The 21,462-nt window shown below is 38.8% G+C and overlaps 1 protein-coding gene across 1 annotated transcript; it reads left to right on the top strand.

Moving 5' to 3' along the window:
• The first annotated feature begins 6,685 nt into the window (after positions 1-6,685).
• On the top strand, positions 6,686-19,831 carry ivns1abpa (influenza virus NS1A binding protein a). Its single transcript, XM_077220109.1, has 15 exons — positions 6,686-6,918; positions 11,687-11,913; positions 12,145-12,270; positions 13,137-13,306; positions 13,430-13,505; positions 13,592-13,765; positions 13,855-13,980; positions 16,024-16,131; positions 17,051-17,177; positions 17,261-17,488; positions 17,562-17,683; positions 17,760-17,886; positions 18,065-18,196; positions 18,356-18,529; positions 18,615-19,831. The coding sequence occupies exons 3-15, from the start codon at positions 12,160-12,162 to the stop codon at positions 18,869-18,871; spliced, it is 1,932 nt and encodes a 643-aa protein (XP_077076224.1). The 5' UTR covers positions 6,686-6,918; positions 11,687-11,913; positions 12,145-12,159; the 3' UTR covers positions 18,872-19,831.
• Positions 19,832-21,462: the final 1,631 nt, after the last annotated feature.

Raw genomic sequence — 21,462 nt, 5'->3', positions numbered from 1 at the left:
GTTTTAGAGATCATGTATATGTATATTACTTGATTACAAATGACGTTTTAGAGATCACAATGCTCATTTTGCTAAAGAAATTTAATCAAAATTTGGACCAAACATTATTTTAAACAAGGACCATCTACTATGCTGCCTACAAATTCCAACCAGATCAAAGTCATTTATTAAAACAGTATATACCTTCCTAACTCTATACTGCCTGTGTAGCCAACAATTTCTACACATAACGAGCTTCTACAATTTTCAGCAATGCAGAATCACTTCAAGTGAGCAAGCAAATGTAATATGGCACAATCATTTCCTGCAACAGTGAGACAGAAAAGGAGAGAGTGGAGAGACTAAATTCAGCAGACACACAAACCTTCACAGTATGTTTCACTGCAGTATTCCTGAAGGGGAAGGTATTGTCTTGAGAGAGAGCAGCAGTAGCTGCAGACTGAATCCTCCATAGTGCAATCAAATCAACTTAGACTTAAAATAGTATGTTTTCAGTACTACTGCAGGTTACTCTCTAAAAAATGCTGGGTTGTTTAAACCCAATTTTGGGTCAAACATGGAAAAAACAGCCATTGGGTTAAATTTAAAAAAAATATTTTTTAACCCAATGTCTGAGTTTTTCCATATTTTACCCAAAATTGATTAAAACAACCCAGCATTTTTTAGAGTGTAACTTTGTTAAGGTCCCTTTCTTTTTGTTGAGTGGAAACACACATAGGCTTTAGAAATATCTGCATTCAGCAAACGCAGCAAATACACCATATTAAAGCATAGAGGTGCTGATTTTATCGACTGTGTCTCAGCCAACCGTGACAGAAGGATGGAACTGAAGAAAATGGATCTAGCAGCAGTACAAATTCTCATTCTCTCACAGAAGGATTCTTCCCTCGAGGAACACACACAGGACTTCTTAGACCTTCTCCACCTCGAGCCTGAGCCCGCCACGACATCTAAGACGAAGCCCAGCGAGGATGTAAAGCCAGAGCCCACTGCAGACCCAGTGCCTAGGACAGCCAAGTCTGGTGCGTGTGAGCGAAGCGCAGCGCTGTATTCCACTCTATGCACATGCACTCCACTCAGTCATGCTCATGTTCACCGGTAAAACAAATCCTGCTCAGATACCACTCTGACATGAAATTTCTCTTTAATTAGGCTAATTGCATCACGTTTGTAGATCTGTAAAAGCCCATACCACCCATAGACCCTCCCCTCGAAGAAATCAGGACAGAAGTGGTTGGCAGTGGACAAAAGAGACAGATTTAAATACCAGGTTTTAACTTGTGATCTGATCGACCAAAACACATCTTAATTCCATTGTGTAAACAGCGCCTAAGTTGTTTGGTCAATCACAACGCACTGGCCTGGGTCAATCAGGCCAATTGACTTTTTTTCACAGACTATGATGATGTTTTAATGGTCATCAGTATCCTAAATCCTGCTAAGTTTTTTACATATATATTGTACGTATGAAAATTTATAACACTATACTTGGTATTATATTACCTTTGCATCAAATTACAAAAAACTATTTAGTTAGAATGCTGTTTCTAATACAGTGGCTGTGGGAGTGACAGTAAAGTTGACATCTTTCTCTCTTCTGACTGCCGTTATCAATCTCTTTCTGCTTTTAACTCTTTTTTTAAAAGTTGTGAAAACACTATTGGGGAGTTTTTCTTTTGCTATTTGAGCAAATGGGAAAACAAAAATATACTGTATATTGGACGTAGTCTCTCATTCACCGGTATAGAAGTTTACCCAACTATGACGACTACCGCTTCTGAGAAACCCAGAAATGTGAAAAGGGTCTATCAGAATTCTCTGAACTTTTCAGAAGAAGGGGCATTGTAAAAATGATATGTAGTAATAAAATGAGATGCACTACATTCATCTGCTCAATATATGCAATATATGTCAGATTAAGATCGCTGCTGAATTAATGCGCAGGCTGCAGTCTTAAATGCAAGCAGCCAGGATGCCTGCAACTCATAAGTCTAATGAGCCATTTTAAGGTGTAAAACAATAGTGATAGTTCTTAATTCATCGCTGATTCATTTGTGGTTCAAGTTTCAATTGGTTTCATTGTTTTAAATGAACACATGGGTATATCTCATTCAGTTTATATATGTATTATGATGATACTACTAGGAGTCATGAACTGAGAAATCTGAGAAATTTTCCTTGAGTTTTTTTTACATATCACAGGTCATCATACTATAAGAATATCTTGTAAGTTTAAAAAATAGAAAACTTCCTTGTTATTCCTAAAACAATTTTTATTGTTACCAAGCCCAGCGAACGACTCGTTCATGAATGTGCCTCTTTATGACGTAATAAGGTAGTGAAAGACCGCCTCTGCAGAAGAAAATCAACGCCTACTTCATCGTCGCAACTTTGGCCCCGCCCACTGGCTTGTTGAGACTGAGATGACGAGAGGAGATACAGGATGGACCACAAATAATTTCCAAAAGATCCTAATACTAGGAATGTGGTTATTTTATTTATTTTCAACAATGTGAATGTCTCAGTTGAGCATATTTGTATTCGATTCATTTCACTGTGGACTCTTTGGTAAAACAGTCACAATTTTGGCACAGGCTTTACTCGACAATGCCACAACATGCAAGTTACTGTTTCATTCTAATGCCTGGTCTGTGACCAGTGATTTCTGATAGTGATAGCCTAATTATAGCCTGTATGTTCAGTCAGATGATCTTTGTCTATGTGCCAGTAAATAAAACCAGTGTGTGAATTAACGGTCTACTTCACATTGTTACTCTAAGTAGGATGAAAATAATCTGTTATTTAAACTGTGATTAGATATAGCCTAGAACGCGACCAAAGAACGCTCTCTTTGCAATCGCTGGAGCTGTCAATCAAACGCCACCTGTTTATCAGTGACTGAGTTCTGGACTCAAGCCAAAACTCCTGTAATAATTAACGAATCTCTAATTTACATTGTTTTTGCACTGTTAGTTATGATGAAAGCATCCGTTATTGTTCACAAATCGAGTTGCAATGATCACATTCATGGGCTGAACATGTCTGTAATCGGCTCCGATGTTCATCACTGCAACCTTTCTAAATGTACCGATCTAAATATAATGCCATAGATCTAAATATAATACTATATAATCAACACTTTACACGGTTAGTAAACCTTGAGAGCTGTAATAGTGAAAGCACGTTGAAAGTTTGAGAGTTCCACATGTAATACCATTTCATATGCAAAGCTGTCAGCCAATCACAGCAGTGGGTGTTTACACTGAAGTCCCACAGCAGACACGCCCCTTCAAATTCAGCGCAAATCAGAGGCTAAAATCAGGGTAGGAATAATGCCTTTTTATTTCTAAATTATGACAACTTTTTATGTAAAAATCTTATTAACATTATAAATGCGCCACAGGAAACATTATAAAACAATGCAGTTCATGACGACTTCAGGGAAATTGTTAAAACATGTTATACTGCTTTTATATCCATAGGGACATTACAGACATGGATGATGTCTTAAATCCACCCTGGAAAGTTATTATGTTCTATTTAAGACACCACCCATTGTGTTTTTATCTTAAGAAAAAAAAAAAAAAAAAACTTTTATAGAGACAAAATTACAATAATGTTAACCAACTGGCATGAAGTTGGTTTGACGTTGGACGTTCGATATTCGCGTATTTAGGGACCGTCTCTAAAGTTACATGCGACACTGGTATAAACGTTTTGTAACTTCAAAAGCGTTCGAAGACAGTGACTTACAGTCATAAAACCTACTGTACATTGTTCACCCAGGTCTCAGGAATGATGCACACCTTTCAGATTTTTGATATGTATGACAATAAACTGTTAAATCATATGCAAATATTGATATGTATTTCACTACTGTATCGGATCATATGGCAATATTTAAAGCTCAATAGGTGTGCATCATTCCTGAGACCTGGGTGAACAATGTACAGTAGGTTTTATGACTGTAAGTCACTGTCTTCGAACGCTTTTGAAGTTACAAAACGTTTATACCAGTGTCGCATGTAACTTTAGAGACGGTCCCTAAATACGCGAATATCGAACGTCCAACGTCAAACCAACTTCATGCCAGTTGTAAACCATGAGCCTGTGAGAAAACCATGGAGGTAACTCTTTATGACTCATAAAGACATCATTTAATTCACCAGGATGCTCTGATATCATTACCTTTCACCAAAGAAAAACAGACACGCCAGTTTCTTTAAGTACAGTGCAGTATACGGAGAGTATAAGCATGCATTAATTATGTAGTATACGTCTTCATACTGTACACCCTGTGACCTAGTTTTCTAGTTAAAATATAAATGATCATTACCATTTTTGTATCTGCACTGAACATCTACTAATTCTTTTTTTTATATAAAATCTAGAAAATTATTAATTATAACAACTATTAAATTTAATAATTATGTTAACATTTTCTCCCATTAATATGCAGAGACAACAAAAACTAATTGACTCGTAGGTTGATTTCCCAAAAAAGTATAAACACTGGCTTTGTGGCACTATCAAACACTGCACTTGTTTGAGCATCACAACAAGCCCAACATGCCAAATCCATGTTTTTCTGACTAAAAGGAAGACAAAGGGGGTGTTCTGGAAAAGTGTTTGAAAACAGTCATCATTATGGCAAATCCAAATGGTGGCGCTAGAGGCACTGAAATTACATGGGTTCCATTCACAAAAAACAAGTAGTGATTCATAAAACCAATATTAATTGTTTTATAAATGAAAAAAATTAAATAAAAATCACACTCAAACATGCTATAGTGACAATGAGCTGCACTGGTTTTCATAGTCATATTCCCTTTTATAGCATTCCTTCTGCTGAACAGTTTTTTTGTTTTTTTTGCTGAGCTAATTCAAATTTCCTGCTGAAAGCATTCCCCAGACTCATCGCGTGTTAGTTGCAGTTGTGAGAAATTGCCTCTCACCTGAAATATTAATACTGCTGCTGTCAGAACACATCTGTGCCAGTAGACTGAGTCTGAGGATTTCAGACGAGCTAACCACACAACTACCACGTGCACGCACATCACACACATACACAAACAATGTGATTAAAGATCTAACTATGCATGAGGATTCAGATTTGTCGTGAATCCGTTTTTAACTCGAGGGGACAGGAACATCGCGCTGGGTCAAAACTGACACTACAAATCTCATCAGTCTCATAAAGTTCTGGAGGGCGCTACATATGCTTCATATCTGCTCTCTTAAACTATATATACAAAAGAGATGTGTTATGTAATGCTATATTTGTGATTAGATTTATTATTGCAAATCCACATATAACATGTAGGTGTCTGATCTGCACTTTTTGATATATTGCTAATATAAAATATATAACAATATAAAACTATTCAGTTACTCTTGTTACTGTGTGCATCTGAAATAATATAATCAATATAAACAATATATTTTAAGATCCTGCATTATGTGATGCAAAACCGCATTACTGTAATTATTCTGGACTCATGAGCAGTCATGTTGCTTAGGAATGGTCCGGTCATTGGTCAACACTTTAAATAGCCACAAATTACAATAATTACATCTCAACAAAGAGAACAAGCCCAATCTCTGGCCCCCTGGATGGACACTGATCTGGCCACCTGAAATGGCCACATTTGCTTCGTGTGTAAACAGGATCTCCCGTTAAATCCTGTCCTTCAGTCATGCCTACAACTTTGTTTTTAAAAAAACCTGATCCGCATGTCGACAATCGCTTGTCAGTTCAGTTGTAGGCGTGGATTTGCTAACAAAGGCCAGGATGTTTCTCGAGCTTCTGTTACTGGCATTGTCTGGTCAGTGCATTACACTGGCTGGCAGTTACAGAATGGGCAGCTTAGCACTGCCTTGGGCTCATGTGTCTATAGTCATGCCGCTGATCCATTTATCCAATTATGATTAACAATGCTGGCTAAAGCAGAAAGTCTTACCTGTGCAGGAGAGAGAGGATCATTTGTAAAAATGTGCACATCATGCATCACAGAAGAAGCTAAGCTTCTTTACACATGGGGAGGTGAAGGAATGCATTATCGGATATGGAGTATTGGAGGTCTGGACATCTAAAGGCCATAATCAGGACACTCATCATTCTCTAATTTGTGCCAATGTGCACTGGCCACCACATGCAAAGATCAAAATCACCTGACAATCACTGACAAAAATGCCAGTGAAAAAAAGCATGTGGTTCTCAAACTTTTTGCCTTTAAGGCCCTCTAAAAAAATGTGTAGAGGCTTCGTCCTCTGAAACTAGTACTGTCAATAAATTAAAATAAAAAGTTAAAACGGTATATATGTTCTTCATTAAAAACAACAATGTCCGAGAAGAAAAAATATTATAAATTGTATGCGTTTTCACATAAGATTGAATTGTCAATTTAATTGTTTTAGAACCTCATTTTGATTTTAAGTATTTTAACTACTTCAATATAAACTATTTTAACCCATTTTAAGTCGTTTACTGACGCCGCCTAGTGGACCACGCCTCCGTTTGAAAACTAAGACTGACTGACTGAGCATGTAATTTTTTAAAGCAAATGAGATACATGCAGAGAACACAGGTAATTTTCCAAAGGTTAAAAAACAAGCCATTTGTATCAACCAAGACTAGTTTTACTAGCCAGTTTCCCCCGACTCCAGGGTTTGACCTCACCTCACTGTCCGTCGGTACTTTTCCGCAGGCGGAGCTCTACCGTGACGTCACGCGCGATACAGCTCCAGAGTCGCTGTTAAAGCTCGCTCGCTCACCGATCTAATAATCTCGATACCCGGAACGACAGGGTTGGTCGGACGCAGAAACGTGCCATATCTATTGCTTTTGCGATATCCCCAACCTACAGCTTTTAATTGACCTTAAATATGTCTACCATCGTCTACCGTCAAACAGATCAGGTAGGAATCAATCTTATCAGTAATGACTGAAGCTTCATGTCTCCTGTCCTCCCAGGATTCTTTCATACTAACGTTACGTGTTTATTTTTAAAGCTCGACAACTGAATTTTTTGCTTGTACGTTGTTATTTTGTGTTACACATACAGACACTCGTATGTAACGTTACTCACGCGATTGCCATATGGTGCGTTGTAATCTGCTGTACAATCGGCAACTGCATGCGTTGCTCTCATCAAGAGATAGAATCGCTCGCGTGAGATTAACGTTTGCAGTGTGCAGCAAACCGTGATTTTAAAAAAATATTTGTAATTTATTTTAAATGGACAAAATAAAGTAAGTAACATTTCCTACGAAATAAACGGACGATTTTACAGTTACACCTAGTGTAACGTCACCAACTGGCATTTTTACTATTGCGGGTGCTGAAATATTGCACATTCAATTCATTATTAGTTACATTGGGCAAGTAGCTCTACACCCACTACATTCATGTAATTTTTGTTTCATTATAAAAAAGGCTTCATAAACTAACATTTAGCTGCTTTGCCTTGTAAAATTTGATTGCGCAAACATGATAAAATATATACTTTTATATTTAATTTATATTTCCATTCTTAAAATGAAATAATTCTTTATCCTTCATCGTCATTAAAAAGAACAGTAAATGTCGACTAACACACGAATGAAATTAATGAAAAATAGGAACGGGACAATTTTTTCAAGGTTAAAAAAAGAGTGACCGGTGTGGTTCATTGAAAGCAGTGCTCGTGTATTTTGACGCAGAACATACATTTTACCTCATCGTTGATCTTTAGTCAGGAATATGTTAATATTACGACCAGGTCCTACTGACCTAGTTTTGGATTTTACTGTAGGCTTGGTCGAGGGGTTCAGAAACGTTCTAGGTTGCAAGCTTCATTGTGCGGGGAACGTGGATACGAGACGTGTTGATGGACACTTCATCTGGCCAATCGTATCGCTCGGAATCATACGTTCTGGCCTATCAGGATTCGTGGATATAATGGGGCGTAACCACAGAAATGTGTCCCTGCATGTTTTATCGTTTGCACTTAGCATCGATGATATTTGATTGGAGTTAACATATGGTCTCATACATTTAGTAGATATTTGGAAATATATGTGAACTATGTATATTTGTAGAGTTTAAATTATTTACATATTATTCTGAGCACTTTTTTATTAAGCTGCATTTGTCTAAAATCATCTTAAGTATTTCCGAACCTGACTTACTGGTACCTATTTGTTTAAGTGATATATATATATATATATATATATATATATATATATATATATATATATATATATATATATATATATATATAAGTATATAATATATATGTATAATAATATTCACAACCTATGTTCCCACTTCCACAGTACATCCCATTTACCGGGTTGTACACATCAAATCTCCAGTCATATTTAACAATCCCATTTACAAGTCACAGGAATCAGCAGTTTTACTACTCATAAAGCCGTTTCTGTTCCTTAACTCCACATCTGCCTATGGATTACCTAATTGTCACTGCAATGCTTCATTTGTATGGGAAATGTATGCAGCAAATGCTGTGCTTCCTAGACTACAACCTTTCCTTGTGCATTTTGATACATAGTTTCTTAGAGAGTAGAAATAAAAGTCTGTTTTTTGTATTTATTTTCAGACAATTACTTGGCTGTTTAACTGCCTTTCCTCCATTGCATTGTTAATGTGAATCACACAGGGACATTTTCTTTTACGGTCACTGTGAATAAAATCAGTGTTCTGTCTCTAAATTTTCAAACATTCTTTCCATACGTGGTGAAGGATTATGCAATTTCCAGCCTGTTTTCATGTGTGAGATCACCCAGAGGCTTTGTTAGCTCACTCCTTAAATTGTGTTCTCCCATTAACCTTTTTCCATAAAGCTTAACGTTTCATTAGAGAGGGGCAGATATAAATAAAGAAGCAAAGATACCAGCAGCTTTGCTGCCCTTTGCCCTCAGAATGTAATCTGTTCATTCACAAAGTAATTAAATAAATACAATTTTACAAAATAATTATTATGATGGAGCAGTCATAATGTGTTTCCTTTCCATCTTTCTAATTACGAGTTTAAATTCCATAAGCTCTTCTGCTGCCTGTGGGTTTATGGAAAGAGTAGCAGTGTGTTTTAGTTTAGGCTAAGAGAGAGTAAATCACGGATTTTGGCAGGTGTTATCTAACCCCTGGAAATGCGCCTCAGTCTTTAGTTCACATCTGAATATGTTTTTATTATATCATTTTCCACCATGCTTCTTCCATAGCCTCTCATGATCTTGCACAACCATTTGACCAGAATGTTATTTTTTGTTGCACACCCAATGCCCTTCCTACACATTTTATGCAGACTCTACATAAGTTTATCACTGTTGTGCAAGCCATTCATGAGCTTAAAGGTACATCAGGGGATTTGTCAACTCAGTAAAAAAAAAGTATGTTGGAGCTTATTTGTTACTATAGATGTCCACGGCCATTCATTAAAATCATTATTATTTGTATACAATGCCAAGGTCATGACTCATGTTTTTGATTCCTGGTAAAATTTGCTGTGAATCAATTTGCATAGAAAAATCTGGCCATTGATTAAATCTAAATGTTATCAAGCCTGTGTGTTTCGGACACTGAGTAATGTAGTTCACCTTTTTCTCAGAGCTGGCTGAGTTCCCAGAGAGAAAGCGTGACTTGCAAAAAAGGGGTCTAACAAAGACCAATATAATTGTATATGTCGCTTGTGGTCATGGGCACACTATAGCTATAAAGCTCTATATCTAAAATAGCATGCAAGGAACACAATGTCCTCTTTAGCCTCTGTTTTATTTTTTAGCATGGCCATAAGCGATGCATTAAGTTGTTGCTCAATCTGGGTTATCTGTTGAGTACTGCTGCAGAGTCAATAGAACAACTGTTGCTGTGTGTTTCAACCCATTCTCCTCTTTCTTTCTCGCCTCGCTGTCTGTCCCACGCTTACTGACTGAGCGGGCTGTTCTCTGCATGCCAAAGGGGACAAAAAAGATTATATGCACACAATGATCTTTCAAAGTGTTTTTCTGCCACCACGCATTTCAATATCTGTCCGTCTTTTTGTCTTTTCACCCTCTGCTTTGTCAGTAATTGTATGAGGATGCTGTGGTTGTCAGCACACAATGAACAGATTTGTGAGTCCATCTGAAGCTGCGAACTCACCGTAGGCTTTATCTCTTGTCTAACCCGTAAGTGCCCTGGTTTAAAGTGTCAGTTCCTGATTCCACTCCAATTGGACCAACAGCTCACAGATTAAGGTCACTAGCTTGACACTGAACAGTTCAGACTTATCAATGAGTGGAAAGTTTCACGTTTAAAGGGTCAATGACATTACTTTTTTTTTTAAGTAACTATTTTTTTACCTAACAATATTTTTGTATTGTCAAGATCAATACATATCTTAAAATATCAGATAATTTGACCGTTTACTGACGGGAGATGGTTAATTCAGTTTTTGGGGAGTACACCACATTTTACAACCTAAGAAAAAATAAATAATGAAAATTAAATAAAGTGTATATATAAATATATTAAAACATTTTTAAAATACTGCCATTTTTAACTTTTATTTGTTTGAACACATCCACTTAACAGGTTATATTTTCATTTATTTAAAGGGAGCTTTCCTTTCGGATGATCTTATGGCCCTTCATTGATTTTATTAACATCTCTTGTTTGTTTTTTTTAAATAGGAAAGAGCTTGGATTAACTTTAGATCTGAGATTTAGTGGAATAAACTTCAGTGTTGAAGATCATACAGGTGAAACAAGAAAGGTTTTGGTGCTTATTTAATGCTTCCATCTTTTTACTCATCCTTGTGCTTAAAAGTGTTTCTCCAATGCCACTTATCTTCAAGAGAAAGCATCTCTATGAGGAGGTAAATTAAGGGCTAGAGTTTTCCGATTACTGTTTTCAATAATCAGCCACTGCGTAGGAAAGGGCAAGAGAGGATGAGCAGATCATCCAAAGACCTCCACTGCCTGCATTTACTCCGACTGAGGCTGAAGTGAATAAAAGGATGTGAGTGGAAAAATACCAGCAGGTTTTCATGCAAAACACAAGGATTCCACACACTAGAGCTCATTTGTTTTTCGCTTCGCATTTTTCCATCCCCACACAGCTGAAGCCACATAATTGTGGGAGTGTGATAAATCAATCAAAATTCCTGACCGAGTGAGTGCTTGGTTTTGTGACCATCCTCCGCCCCTAAAATTGGGCCATCTGCTGGCTGAAAAAGCATTGAAAGACCTGTGGAAATTTCCAGAATTGCGGGTGTGGTAGAGCCACGTGGTTAACGGGGGAAGGACATGGAGAGAGTTTGTGTTTGGTTGTTGTAGAAACGGTCTGACCAAGGGAGGCTTGATGGGAAGGTTGGAAAAGCATGTCCTGAGATTTAATTCAAGAAGCTGCCTAAGTCTGTATGAGACAGATTCTGTCCGGATTAATTTGAACTGTCTGTGCAGCAGAAGTGAAGGCTGATCCCGAATAAGGCACATGTTTAACACCATGAAAGCAATCAGTAGTGCAAAGCTGGGTCAGTCTATTATCTGCAGTGTTTCTTCCCTTGAGCGACACATGAACCTTTCAATTCCATTGGTTCTTTTTACATCAGTAATAGATGTTGTGGCCATTGATGTGATCAGTGTTCCTGATAAAAACCTGCTATGTGGCATCATTACAACCTCTTGTTTGTTATTTGTCCTGCAGGTTATAATGCACGATCAACACAGAAAAGGTTTGAGTCTATAGCCAACGGGACACCCGAGGACTTGATTGCAGTCACTCTAAGCCTGAGAGTTTGAGTCACCTCTGACCCCCTGCTGTGCCCTCTGGTTGCCTGGCATTGCCTTTTCCATCCACTTCCAGTGAACGAAGACTTTTTACGGCTTTCCCAAGAAATCTATCTCTCCCAGACAAACGTCATTCGGTATTAGGTAAGCGCATGACTTATACATGAGACTTAGTGTTATGTAGATGGTTTTATAGTGATTATAGACTGCGACAGCTTTTTAGCCAGCAGCTAAAATGAGTGATACATTGTATTTGTTTTGTGTGCGTGGGTGATGTTTATGTAAGATGCCTTGTGTGGGAAAGCTATTTTGAGGTAAAATCATAAAATTGACTCAAGATTGTTTTTAAAAAAAATTTTTTTTGCTTTTGCAAAGGCTTAATTTCCAAAAATGATTCCCAACGGATATTTGATCTTTGAGGACGAAAGTTTCCTGGATTCCACCGTGGCCAAAATGAACGCCCTTAGAAAGAACGGACAGTTCTGTGATGTGAGACTTCAGGTAACACACCCTTTTTTTTAACCTTATTATTCTCGGTGTCATTACAAGAAGGCTGAAACATGACTCAGGGAAGAAGAGTGTGTTTCATTAGACGCAGGTCCTGGATCTTTGAATGGCCTTTAGCTGTGTGACGTTCGTTAACAGACAAAGCCAAACCCTCTGTGTTCAGAATATTTCAAAGAATGCTTGGAAGCTTTAACAAGAGATTTAAACGATAATTAACAAGATTAATTTCGTAAAAGACTTGTTCCAAATTGAAATATTGTAAGTTGTATTTAGATATTTGTTTTGGTAGGCCTATTTAAAGGGATATTTCACCCAAAATGTTTAATTCTGTCATTATTTACTCACCCTCAAGTTGTTCGAAACATGCATGAGTTTCCTTCTTCTGCTGAACACAAAAGAAGATATTTTGAAGAATGTCGGTAACCAGACAGTTGGCGGTAGCCATTGACTTCCAAGTATTTTTATTTTTCCTACTATGGAAGTCAGTGGTTACTGTACGTCATCTGTCTGGCTACCAACATTCTTCAAAATATCTTCTTTTGTAAATGATGAAAGAATTTTCATTTTTGGGTAAAAATTCCCTTTAATGATGCTGCCAAGGTATTACTATTGCTAACACTTAATATTTGGGATTTGTTTAGCAACATACTAAAAACCACACAGTACACCTTAGAAACTGCAAAGTAACATACTAAAACACACTCAGAACACCTTAGCAACATTTGAATTGCAAAATATATCTGAAAATCCAGATTTACTTGAGTTAATTTACTTTCTGTTTGTAAGTTAAAACAAATGGTGCCTATTTCTTTGTTACAATGCCATCGTAGACTTAACCGTTGCCCTTTTTATCTCTGCAGGTGTGCGGCCATGAATTGATGGCTCACCGGGCAGTGCTGGCTTGTTGCAGTCCGTACCTGTTTGAGATTTTTAACAGCGACCTGGAACCTCACGGAATCTCCCATGTGAAGTTTGAGGATCTGGACCCTGAGGCTGTGGAGATCCTTCTCAACTACGCTTACACTGCCCAGTAAGAGACGCACAACATGCAATCAACCAATCAGGGCCATCATAGGGCACTTTTTCTACCATATTAAAGGCTTCCCATTTGTGGTGATCAATGATTTCTGATATTTAATTTATCTTTCTGCAGGTTGAAGGCAGATAAAGAACTGGTTAAGGAGGTTTACTCTGCAGCCAAACGGCTCAAAATGGACAGAGTGAAGCAGGTAGTCATATTAAGCATGTTTTTGTGTATTTGTGACAGGTTTACTTTAGATAAAGCCCTAACTTACTCTTTTGTATCTGCTACCAGATCTGTGGCGACTACCTTCTCTCCAAGATGGATTCCCAGAGTGCCATCTCCTATCGTAATTTTGCCAGCTGTGTGGGAGACGGGCGTCTGCTGGGCAAGATCGACAGCTATATCCAGGAGCACCTTCTAGACGTGTCTGAGCAAGAGGATTTCCTCAAGCTTCCACGCCTTAAAGTGAGCTGGCCTTTAACCTTTCGGGTCATGTACTATTCTTGATTGCACGCTTATGCTAACCACGTACTTTCTTTTGGTCCGCTTTATAGTTGGAGGTGATTCTGGAGGATAACTTGACCTTGCCTAGTAACGGCAAGCTGTACTCCAAGGTCATCGGCTGGGTGCAACGCAGCCTGTGGGACAATGGCGAACCCCTGGAGCGACTGATGGAGGAGGTCAGTACTGCGCTCCACTGTGAGCTCCTCTCTCTCCTCCCTCACTTCTTCCCCCTCGTAATTCATCCCATTCACAGATTTAACAGGTCCGTTCACACCAGCCATCTTAATGGTAGAGGTCGGTTGGGTTTGTTCTTTGGCTTCCATATATATTTTTTTGTTTGCTCTCCCCCTTTACCCACAAATCACCCCACGGCTTTTAGAATATACGTTTAGGTACAGAACGGGGCTGTTATACTCTCCGCAAAGGCGAGTGGGTAGTCCAGGTGAGCCAATCTAAAAGCCTCCTGAATGTTCAGTGCTGTGCAGTAACTGCAGCTACTCTTGTCTGCTCGCAGAGAGTGACATGGCATGTTGCCGTCCCAATGACATCTCTCTCTTCTCTAAGCAGGTGTGTGAGTGTGTGAGTGAGTGCGTTCTTTGGGAACCAGCACTAACAATTCTTCCTCCCCACTGATTTATCTCTCCTTAGGTTTATTAGAGCAAACATCAGCAGGATTCTCACAAGACTGAAGAAACCAAGACTGGGGGCCTCCAGGGTAATGAGTCAGTGAATGAAAGAAAATAACAAAAGAACAAGAGGGAACCATGGTGAAACAAGTGCTAGGCTCCTGTCTGTTAATCAAATGCATTCACCAACAGTACACAGTTCATTTAAAATGACACTTCAGATCTCCAAGTATCAATTCGTTGAACACTTCAAGACATTCACGTATAAAGTCCACCTCACATATGACACCTCACACAACACAAGTCAACTCGCATATGCATGCATTGCAAAGTACATAAAAGCATGTTACACAGTTGTTCATGCACACACTTACAGGATATTCAGATAACTGACTAAAATTAATGGTTTATGCCACTTGGGCATTTTACATTTACACAGTATACATTTGAATACTGATTACGTACCGATGAATGTAAAGGAAGAGGCCATCGGCTTCATAATGGCACCTATAATGTCTTTTCATCTAAATAAAGGAAGTGGAAACTGAGTGCAGCTTAGAGGGATGTTTTCAAGTCGCTCTCAGTTCCTAGTTCCTTTTAATCTGCTTTTGGACACATTCCCAGTAGGGATGGCCACAAGTACTCAAAAGTGACAGCTGCGATAATTGCATTACATTATTTTTTTTTCTCGTTTTAGAACATTTTACAGCAATCAGTATTCAGTAAACTACACTAAGCTACTATAGCTATACACAAAAGGCCTCATTTGTCATTTTTATTTTATTTTTAGCGTTACCTACTGGTCCTAATCAGTTGGCATCAGCACTGACAGTCGGTCAAGGGCAGCTCCTTAAAAATGTGACGCTCATGGTGCAAGACACTTAAAAACTGCAACTGTGCTGTACTCACTTAATATATCTGTCGAGTACCCATAGAAAAAAATACAGAAATGCCCATCCCTAATCAACACTGATGCAGAGATATATATTTATATATATATATTTTTTTTTTTACTTCTTTACATTTATTGTACTACTTTGTTTAATTTCAGTGGATTTTTGCAGTTATTTTAACTGAAGTTTGTATTTAATTTGGTTTTGAATTCACTTTTCTTTAAGCTTGAAGGCGATCCAAGATTATTTTTTAACGAGGGACTCATTTTTTGAGCTGTTAAAGTTGAAAACAGCTAACCAGTGTTGACTTGGAGTTTATGTGATGACGTCTGATTTGACTAACCCCCTCAGCTGAGAAGATGGCTGCAGGATGACCCCCTGAACATGCACTGATGAAGCTTGTTTGTTTCCTTCTCCAAACTTAAATGAAGGTTCCCAAGATGCTTTGTGGCGAAAGTATTGTGATCCACATTCTGCTGTTTTCAGTGCAGTGAAAAGTCCCGAAGATCTTGTGAAATGATCCACAGCCACACTGTGTTCATATTCTTAAAGAAGCTTTTTTTTTTACCAGCATCTTGCAGTGAACGAGCACTATGGCCCTCCCCTTCTTAACTTTTCTTCCTTCCCTGACCCACGTAGTTGGGTGTTCTGTTGTCATGGAGACAGCCACATGGGTTTGTTGTCGCTGTGTGTTTTGCAGGTGCAAACGCTGTACTATTCGGCCGATCACAAGCTGCTCGATGGGAGCCTGCTTGACGGGCAGGCTGAGGTGTTTGGCACTGAGGATGACCACATCCAGTTTGTGCAGGTACACAACCAGCGCCGAGCTCTTCTCAGGCTGGACCGAGGCAGACCCATAGCGAATGCAGGATTTTAAGTGTAATGCTAGTAGAGCAGCTGCTTTGTTGTGCTGGGCTGTTGAGTCTGAGCCTTTTAAGGCTGAAGAGATCACGGTGTGTCCGTGATGAGTGTGTGGATTGGGTTTTAGTGCTGCTTATAGTGTTGGGATTACATTGGGATTAGATTAATGTAGATATAAGGTCAAAGGAATACTCCAAGGTTCAGTACAAGCTCAATCAAAAGGATTTGTGGCATGATGTTGATTATCACAAAAAATAATTTCCCCAAAAAGAGAAGCGAAAATGTGAATGAGGCCATTTTGTAAAATTTTAAATACTCCCTTCCAATAGTATACTCAAAATGTAAACAATATGCATGTTAAAATGACTTTAATGTGACAAGAAATTGACTAATCTTTAAACGTTCTATTCTAAATGTTAATCTTCTTCGAGTTATATTCAACTCTGTTGCCATGACAAAGTAATGGCTAAAATGCCTGTAAAAATGAAGATTTAAACCGCCTTACAGCTCAAGTAATACATGGGTGTAACCGAAGAATCAATGTATGTCTAAAAGTGATAAGCTTCATATTTGTTTTAAATCCTTTAAAAATGGGCCCTATTCACTAAAATTGTTAGTACCTTACCAAAACCTAATGGTTTGCTTTTTAAAAGAAAATGAGGCATGAGTCAAAATGATTTTTGTGGTAATCAACATTATCTCAACTGCGCTTAACTTTCATAGAACTGGGAATATTCCTTTAACCTGATGTAGTCTGCATCTGATAAGTTGAGTCGGGTTTACGCCTAGACGGGTCTGGGACTGTGTGAGGTTGTATGTGTGTGGACCATGGGCTCGGAGTCTGTAGCTGCACTGTGCCTTTGCAGAAGAAGCCCCTACGTGAGAACGTACACCGACAGCTGAGCACCAGCTCCTCTGGCAGCCTCTCCCCAGGATCTGCCAAACATTCCTGCAGGCAAGAGTGGAAATGCATAGCTTCTGAGAAGACAACCAGTGAGTTTGCACCTTTGATGTGTTCATCAGATCGTTGAGACTTCTCTGCGGTCCCTTCAAGTGATCTTTTCCTCTCCCCATAGACAATACATACCTGTGTCTGGCTGTGTTGAACGGCATGCTGTGCGTGATATTTCTGCATGGGCGCAGCAGTCCCCAGGCCTCGCCCTCATCCACACCTTGCCTAACCAAGAGTCGGAGTTTTGAGGGCCAGCCGCTGGAAGAGGAACCTGAAAAGCTGATGGCACCCATGCGATATGCTCGCTCTGGCCTGGGCATCGCTGCTTTGAGCGACCGACTCATCGCCGCAGGTTAGTGGACGGCACAAAGAAACTTCTGAATGTCTCTCTTGCCTTTGTTAAGCATCTCTGATCTGTTATTCAGGAGGCTACAATCGGGAGGAGTGCTTGAGGACTGTGGAATGTTACGACATGAAGACTGACAGCTGGACTTTCATTGCTCCAATGAGGACTCCACGTGCTCGGTTTCAGATGGCCGTGCTCATGGTGTGTACATGGTCAAATGTGTATGAAGAAGTAGTATTTGAAAGTGCTGTAAAATAACTTGTTTTTACACCATCAGGGTCAGCTTTACGTGATGGGTGGGTCCAACGGCCATTCTGATGAACTGAGTTGTGGGGAGACTTACAACCCCAGTGCTGATGAGTGGACTCAAGTGCCAGAGCTCAGGACCAATCGCTGCAATGCAGGTAAAAACTTCACTTGTAGCATTTAAAATGTTTTTCATTTAGATAAAATACTATAGCTTATTGGCCATAACATAAAACGAAAAAATGATCTGTGCATCCCTTCAAGAGATTATGAATTTGTCCATTCAACACAGAGAATACAGTAGGTTTAGATTAATCAATTGTTGTCTTTCTTCAGGTGTCTGCTCTCTGAACAACAAGCTGTACGTTGTTGGGGGATCAGATCCTTGCGGACAGAAAGGTCTGAAGAACTGTGATGTTTTTGACCCCGTGAGCAAGGCATGGACCAGCTGTGCCCCTTTAAACATCAGTAAGTCATGTTGATGTCAAAAATATCCCCATAATTGCTTCCACAGGGGTTTCTGGCACTTAAGAAATCATAGCTTAAGCGTACAGAAGGGATTACACTGATAAAAAGCCAGATGGATCTGCAGAAATGGTTCTAAATGTCATTTTCGTGCATATACAGGGAGGCATCAGGCTGCCGTGTGTGAGTTGGATGGCTTCATGTACGTGATCGGAGGAGCAGAATCTTGGAACTGTCTGAACAGTGTGGAACGTTACAACCCAGAAAACAACACTTGGACCCTTATTGCCCCAATGAACATAGCCCGCAGAGGAGCTGGAGTTGCTGTCTATGAAGGTAAGCAAAGGACAAATTGCCAGTATATGACCATGAAGCTTACGTATGGTGACTGATTTTTATTTTTTGTTGTTGTCTTTCTCAGGTAAACTCTTCGTGGTGGGCGGCTTCGATGGCTCTCACGCCCTGCGTTGTGTTGAAATGTATGACCCCGCCCGCAACGAATGGAGGATGCTGGGGAGCATGAACTCACCACGCAGCAATGCTGGTGCGGCCGTGCTCAATGATGTCATCTACGCCGTTGGCGGCTTCGATGGAAACGACTTCCTTGACTCAGTTGAGGCCTACAACCCTAAAACAGACGAGTGGAGCTCCTGTGCCGATGCCTTCACCAATTCCTAAGAGCCAGGGCTTGGGGAACCAAATGGGGACGGGGGGTTATCTCTCTCAAACTAACAGGCTTAGTGACGTAATCGTGCTTTGTGATGTCCTGTATGTATGCGGGAGGGTGGGCTTTTGAGGTGTGAGGGTGGTCTCGTTGGGTTCTTCTTCACAGGAGTCACCCATGAGGCTGATTTTTCTTACAGTGTTTGGGTGGGGGAGGTCCATTTGGGGTTGCTGAAAGCAACATTAAGCCTTTGCATATTGCATACTTAATTTTTTGTTGTAAATATTGTTGTTTCTTTTTTTCTTTTTTTTCATTTTAAGAAGAATGCCAACATTTATTGCACACTGAGTGTACCTTTTTGAGTTGAGTAGTTTTGAATTTCTCAATAATTTTTAGCGAGTTGAAGACAGGATTGATTGGTTGAACCCATTAAGGAAGTGATTTTTTTTTTTTTTTGCTCACTTCATTTGAAGCTCCATGCTTATACAAAGCCTTATTTTACAAAACATTCAAACACATGGCTTTCCTTTTTGTATCATTAGCCATGACGTAGGATTACTGTACCAGTCTTTAAAGATTGCCTTTTTTATATTTTTGATACACTGCAATGTAACCAATAGATAGATGGATGAGCTAGCAGGCACAAAACACCCATGAGGTTATGAACTCTAACCAGTGCCAGTTTAGTTACACTCACATGCGTATAGTCAACCACGCTTCAGTGCTCTTGCACGTTAGATCTTTTGTTACTATTTCTTTTGTTTGACTGATTCAAACAAGTGAGACGATGCTCATTTCCTTCTTGATATCTTCTCTTTTTAATATTTTCTGTGTTTAGCAATTGGAAGCAACAAAAGAGTTTTTTTGTTCCATGGTTTTGTTTTTTCCCTCAATTATTTGGCGGATACAATTCTGTACTACATTTGTTATGAGCTGATATTTCCTTACTAATAAAACCATTTCAGCCTGTGAAATTATTTTGGTTTGTGTCTCTAGAAACAATATTGAAAAGGTCTCATTTACTTGGATTGTGCATTTGAGGATGTTTTGCACATTTTATCTCAAGAACTGAATTTTGGTTTGACTTTGTGTAACATGATACTGGTAGGATTACACTAGTGTTTAGTTTATACGTGGGTTTAGGATCAGATGAAGGGAAAAAACGCAAAAGAAAACTGGATAATTTATTATCAGATCATTTATTTCTCTTCTTATCCAACTTCCACTCTCCATTCACAAATACTAACCTGTTTTAATCCTAGACAAATCACATTAGTCATGCTGACAGGAATTAGGCCAAAATCACAAGGTCTACAGGAGGGATTATATAGGTCTTTTCACTTTATACAGTCAGTCATGAAGTCACTGCTATAACCCTCTAGTAGGGAAGACCGAGGACAGTTGCAACACTTTTTGCATTTTGCTCTGTTACTAAGAGATGGGTTGGATTAGACAAACCAATTGTGTATACAATAAACTTTCATCTGTATGTTAATAGTCTAAACCATTTAAAGATAATAACAGAATCTACATTTTTCACAATTTGCATTTAAATGTAAGAAGTCAGATGTTGCAACTGGGGCCCGGGGACATTTGCAACATTGTTTTGGGGTGGTTGGAAAAAACGAGGAACTAGTGTCTCAATAATTGAGACGTTAAATATTTACCAAAAAGAACTACAAACTATGAGTTGTTTGCATTACACTGCACTGCTTTGCCCTTATTTCCCTATGTAAGATGCACTGACTAGACAGTTGCCCTGGTGTCTTGCATATGACGAGGGGTTCTAAAAACGCGGTGGTAAGGTTAAACAAATTCTTTTAAAAACGCATCTCTAGACCTTGTGTTTTTTTGTTTTTTCAATTTCCCTGTATTTCACGTTTTTAAAACCGCGTACTGTGTGAACGCTCCCTAATTTGGCGTTCAAAAAGCAGCATAATAGGGTTGTGATCCGTGTTTCTTCACACACCGTTCAATTGCATACTGGGGTGACACACACATTCTATAACCGAACTCACAGTCGTAGATTTTTAGGAAACACAACTGTAATTTTGGCAGATTTGTTCTGTGTGAACGGAACTGTACAGGACAATTAGGTAGTCTGCAAGCATTTTCAATAGGATTAGGACTCTATAATCTTTTGGTAACACTTTACTACTTAAATCCTTTATATATAATGCCTTATAGGCTACAAGTTTTATTTTGAATGCATTAATTATGCCTTGTAATGCATTGTATAGACACAGTTATAAATTATAATACTTATACTACTCCTTTAGAACGCAATGCATTAAAACACAAACAACCAATTTCAGATGTATCTGCAAAGATTATTATAACTTATATTATGAATTATGCATAAAGCCTTTAAGTTAAGTTTTACCTATCTTTTTTCTTGCCCATTGTAAATGTCTTTTGAACTCAGTTACCTATGAACACACAGCCATTATCTTGCTTACGTCATTGAACGTTGGTGTAATCTCAAGACGGATATTATTATCACCGTTCCCATAATCCTGTAAAGCCTCTCAAGCTGTGATGTCACCGTTCTGCCTTACAAACCAGAAACCCAGATTTATATGTGTCAAAAAAGGATGTCACATCA

This window comes from Siphateles boraxobius, unplaced genomic scaffold, assembly GCF_051911475.1.
Source record: "Siphateles boraxobius isolate OS27281-9 unplaced genomic scaffold, OSU_SipBor_1 8, whole genome shotgun sequence".
Lineage (NCBI taxonomy): Eukaryota > Metazoa > Chordata > Actinopteri > Cypriniformes > Leuciscidae > Siphateles > Siphateles boraxobius.
Note: the sequence above shows the minus strand (reverse complement) of the source record. Positions and strands in the feature narration are given on the sequence as shown.

Excerpts from the sequence above, each read along its gene's own strand:
- ivns1abpa (XM_077220109.1), top strand. The coding sequence starts at position 12,160 with ATGATTCCCAACGGATATTTGATCTTTGAGGACGAAAGTTTCCTGGAT. Across the intron at positions 13,307-13,429 it reads AACTACGCTTACACTGCCCA|GTTGAAGGCAGATAAAGAAC; the intron begins GTAAGAGACGCA and ends ATCTTTCTGCAG. Across the intron at positions 17,178-17,260 it reads AGCTTCTGAGAAGACAACCA|ACAATACATACCTGTGTCTG; the intron begins GTGAGTTTGCAC and ends CTCTCCCCATAG.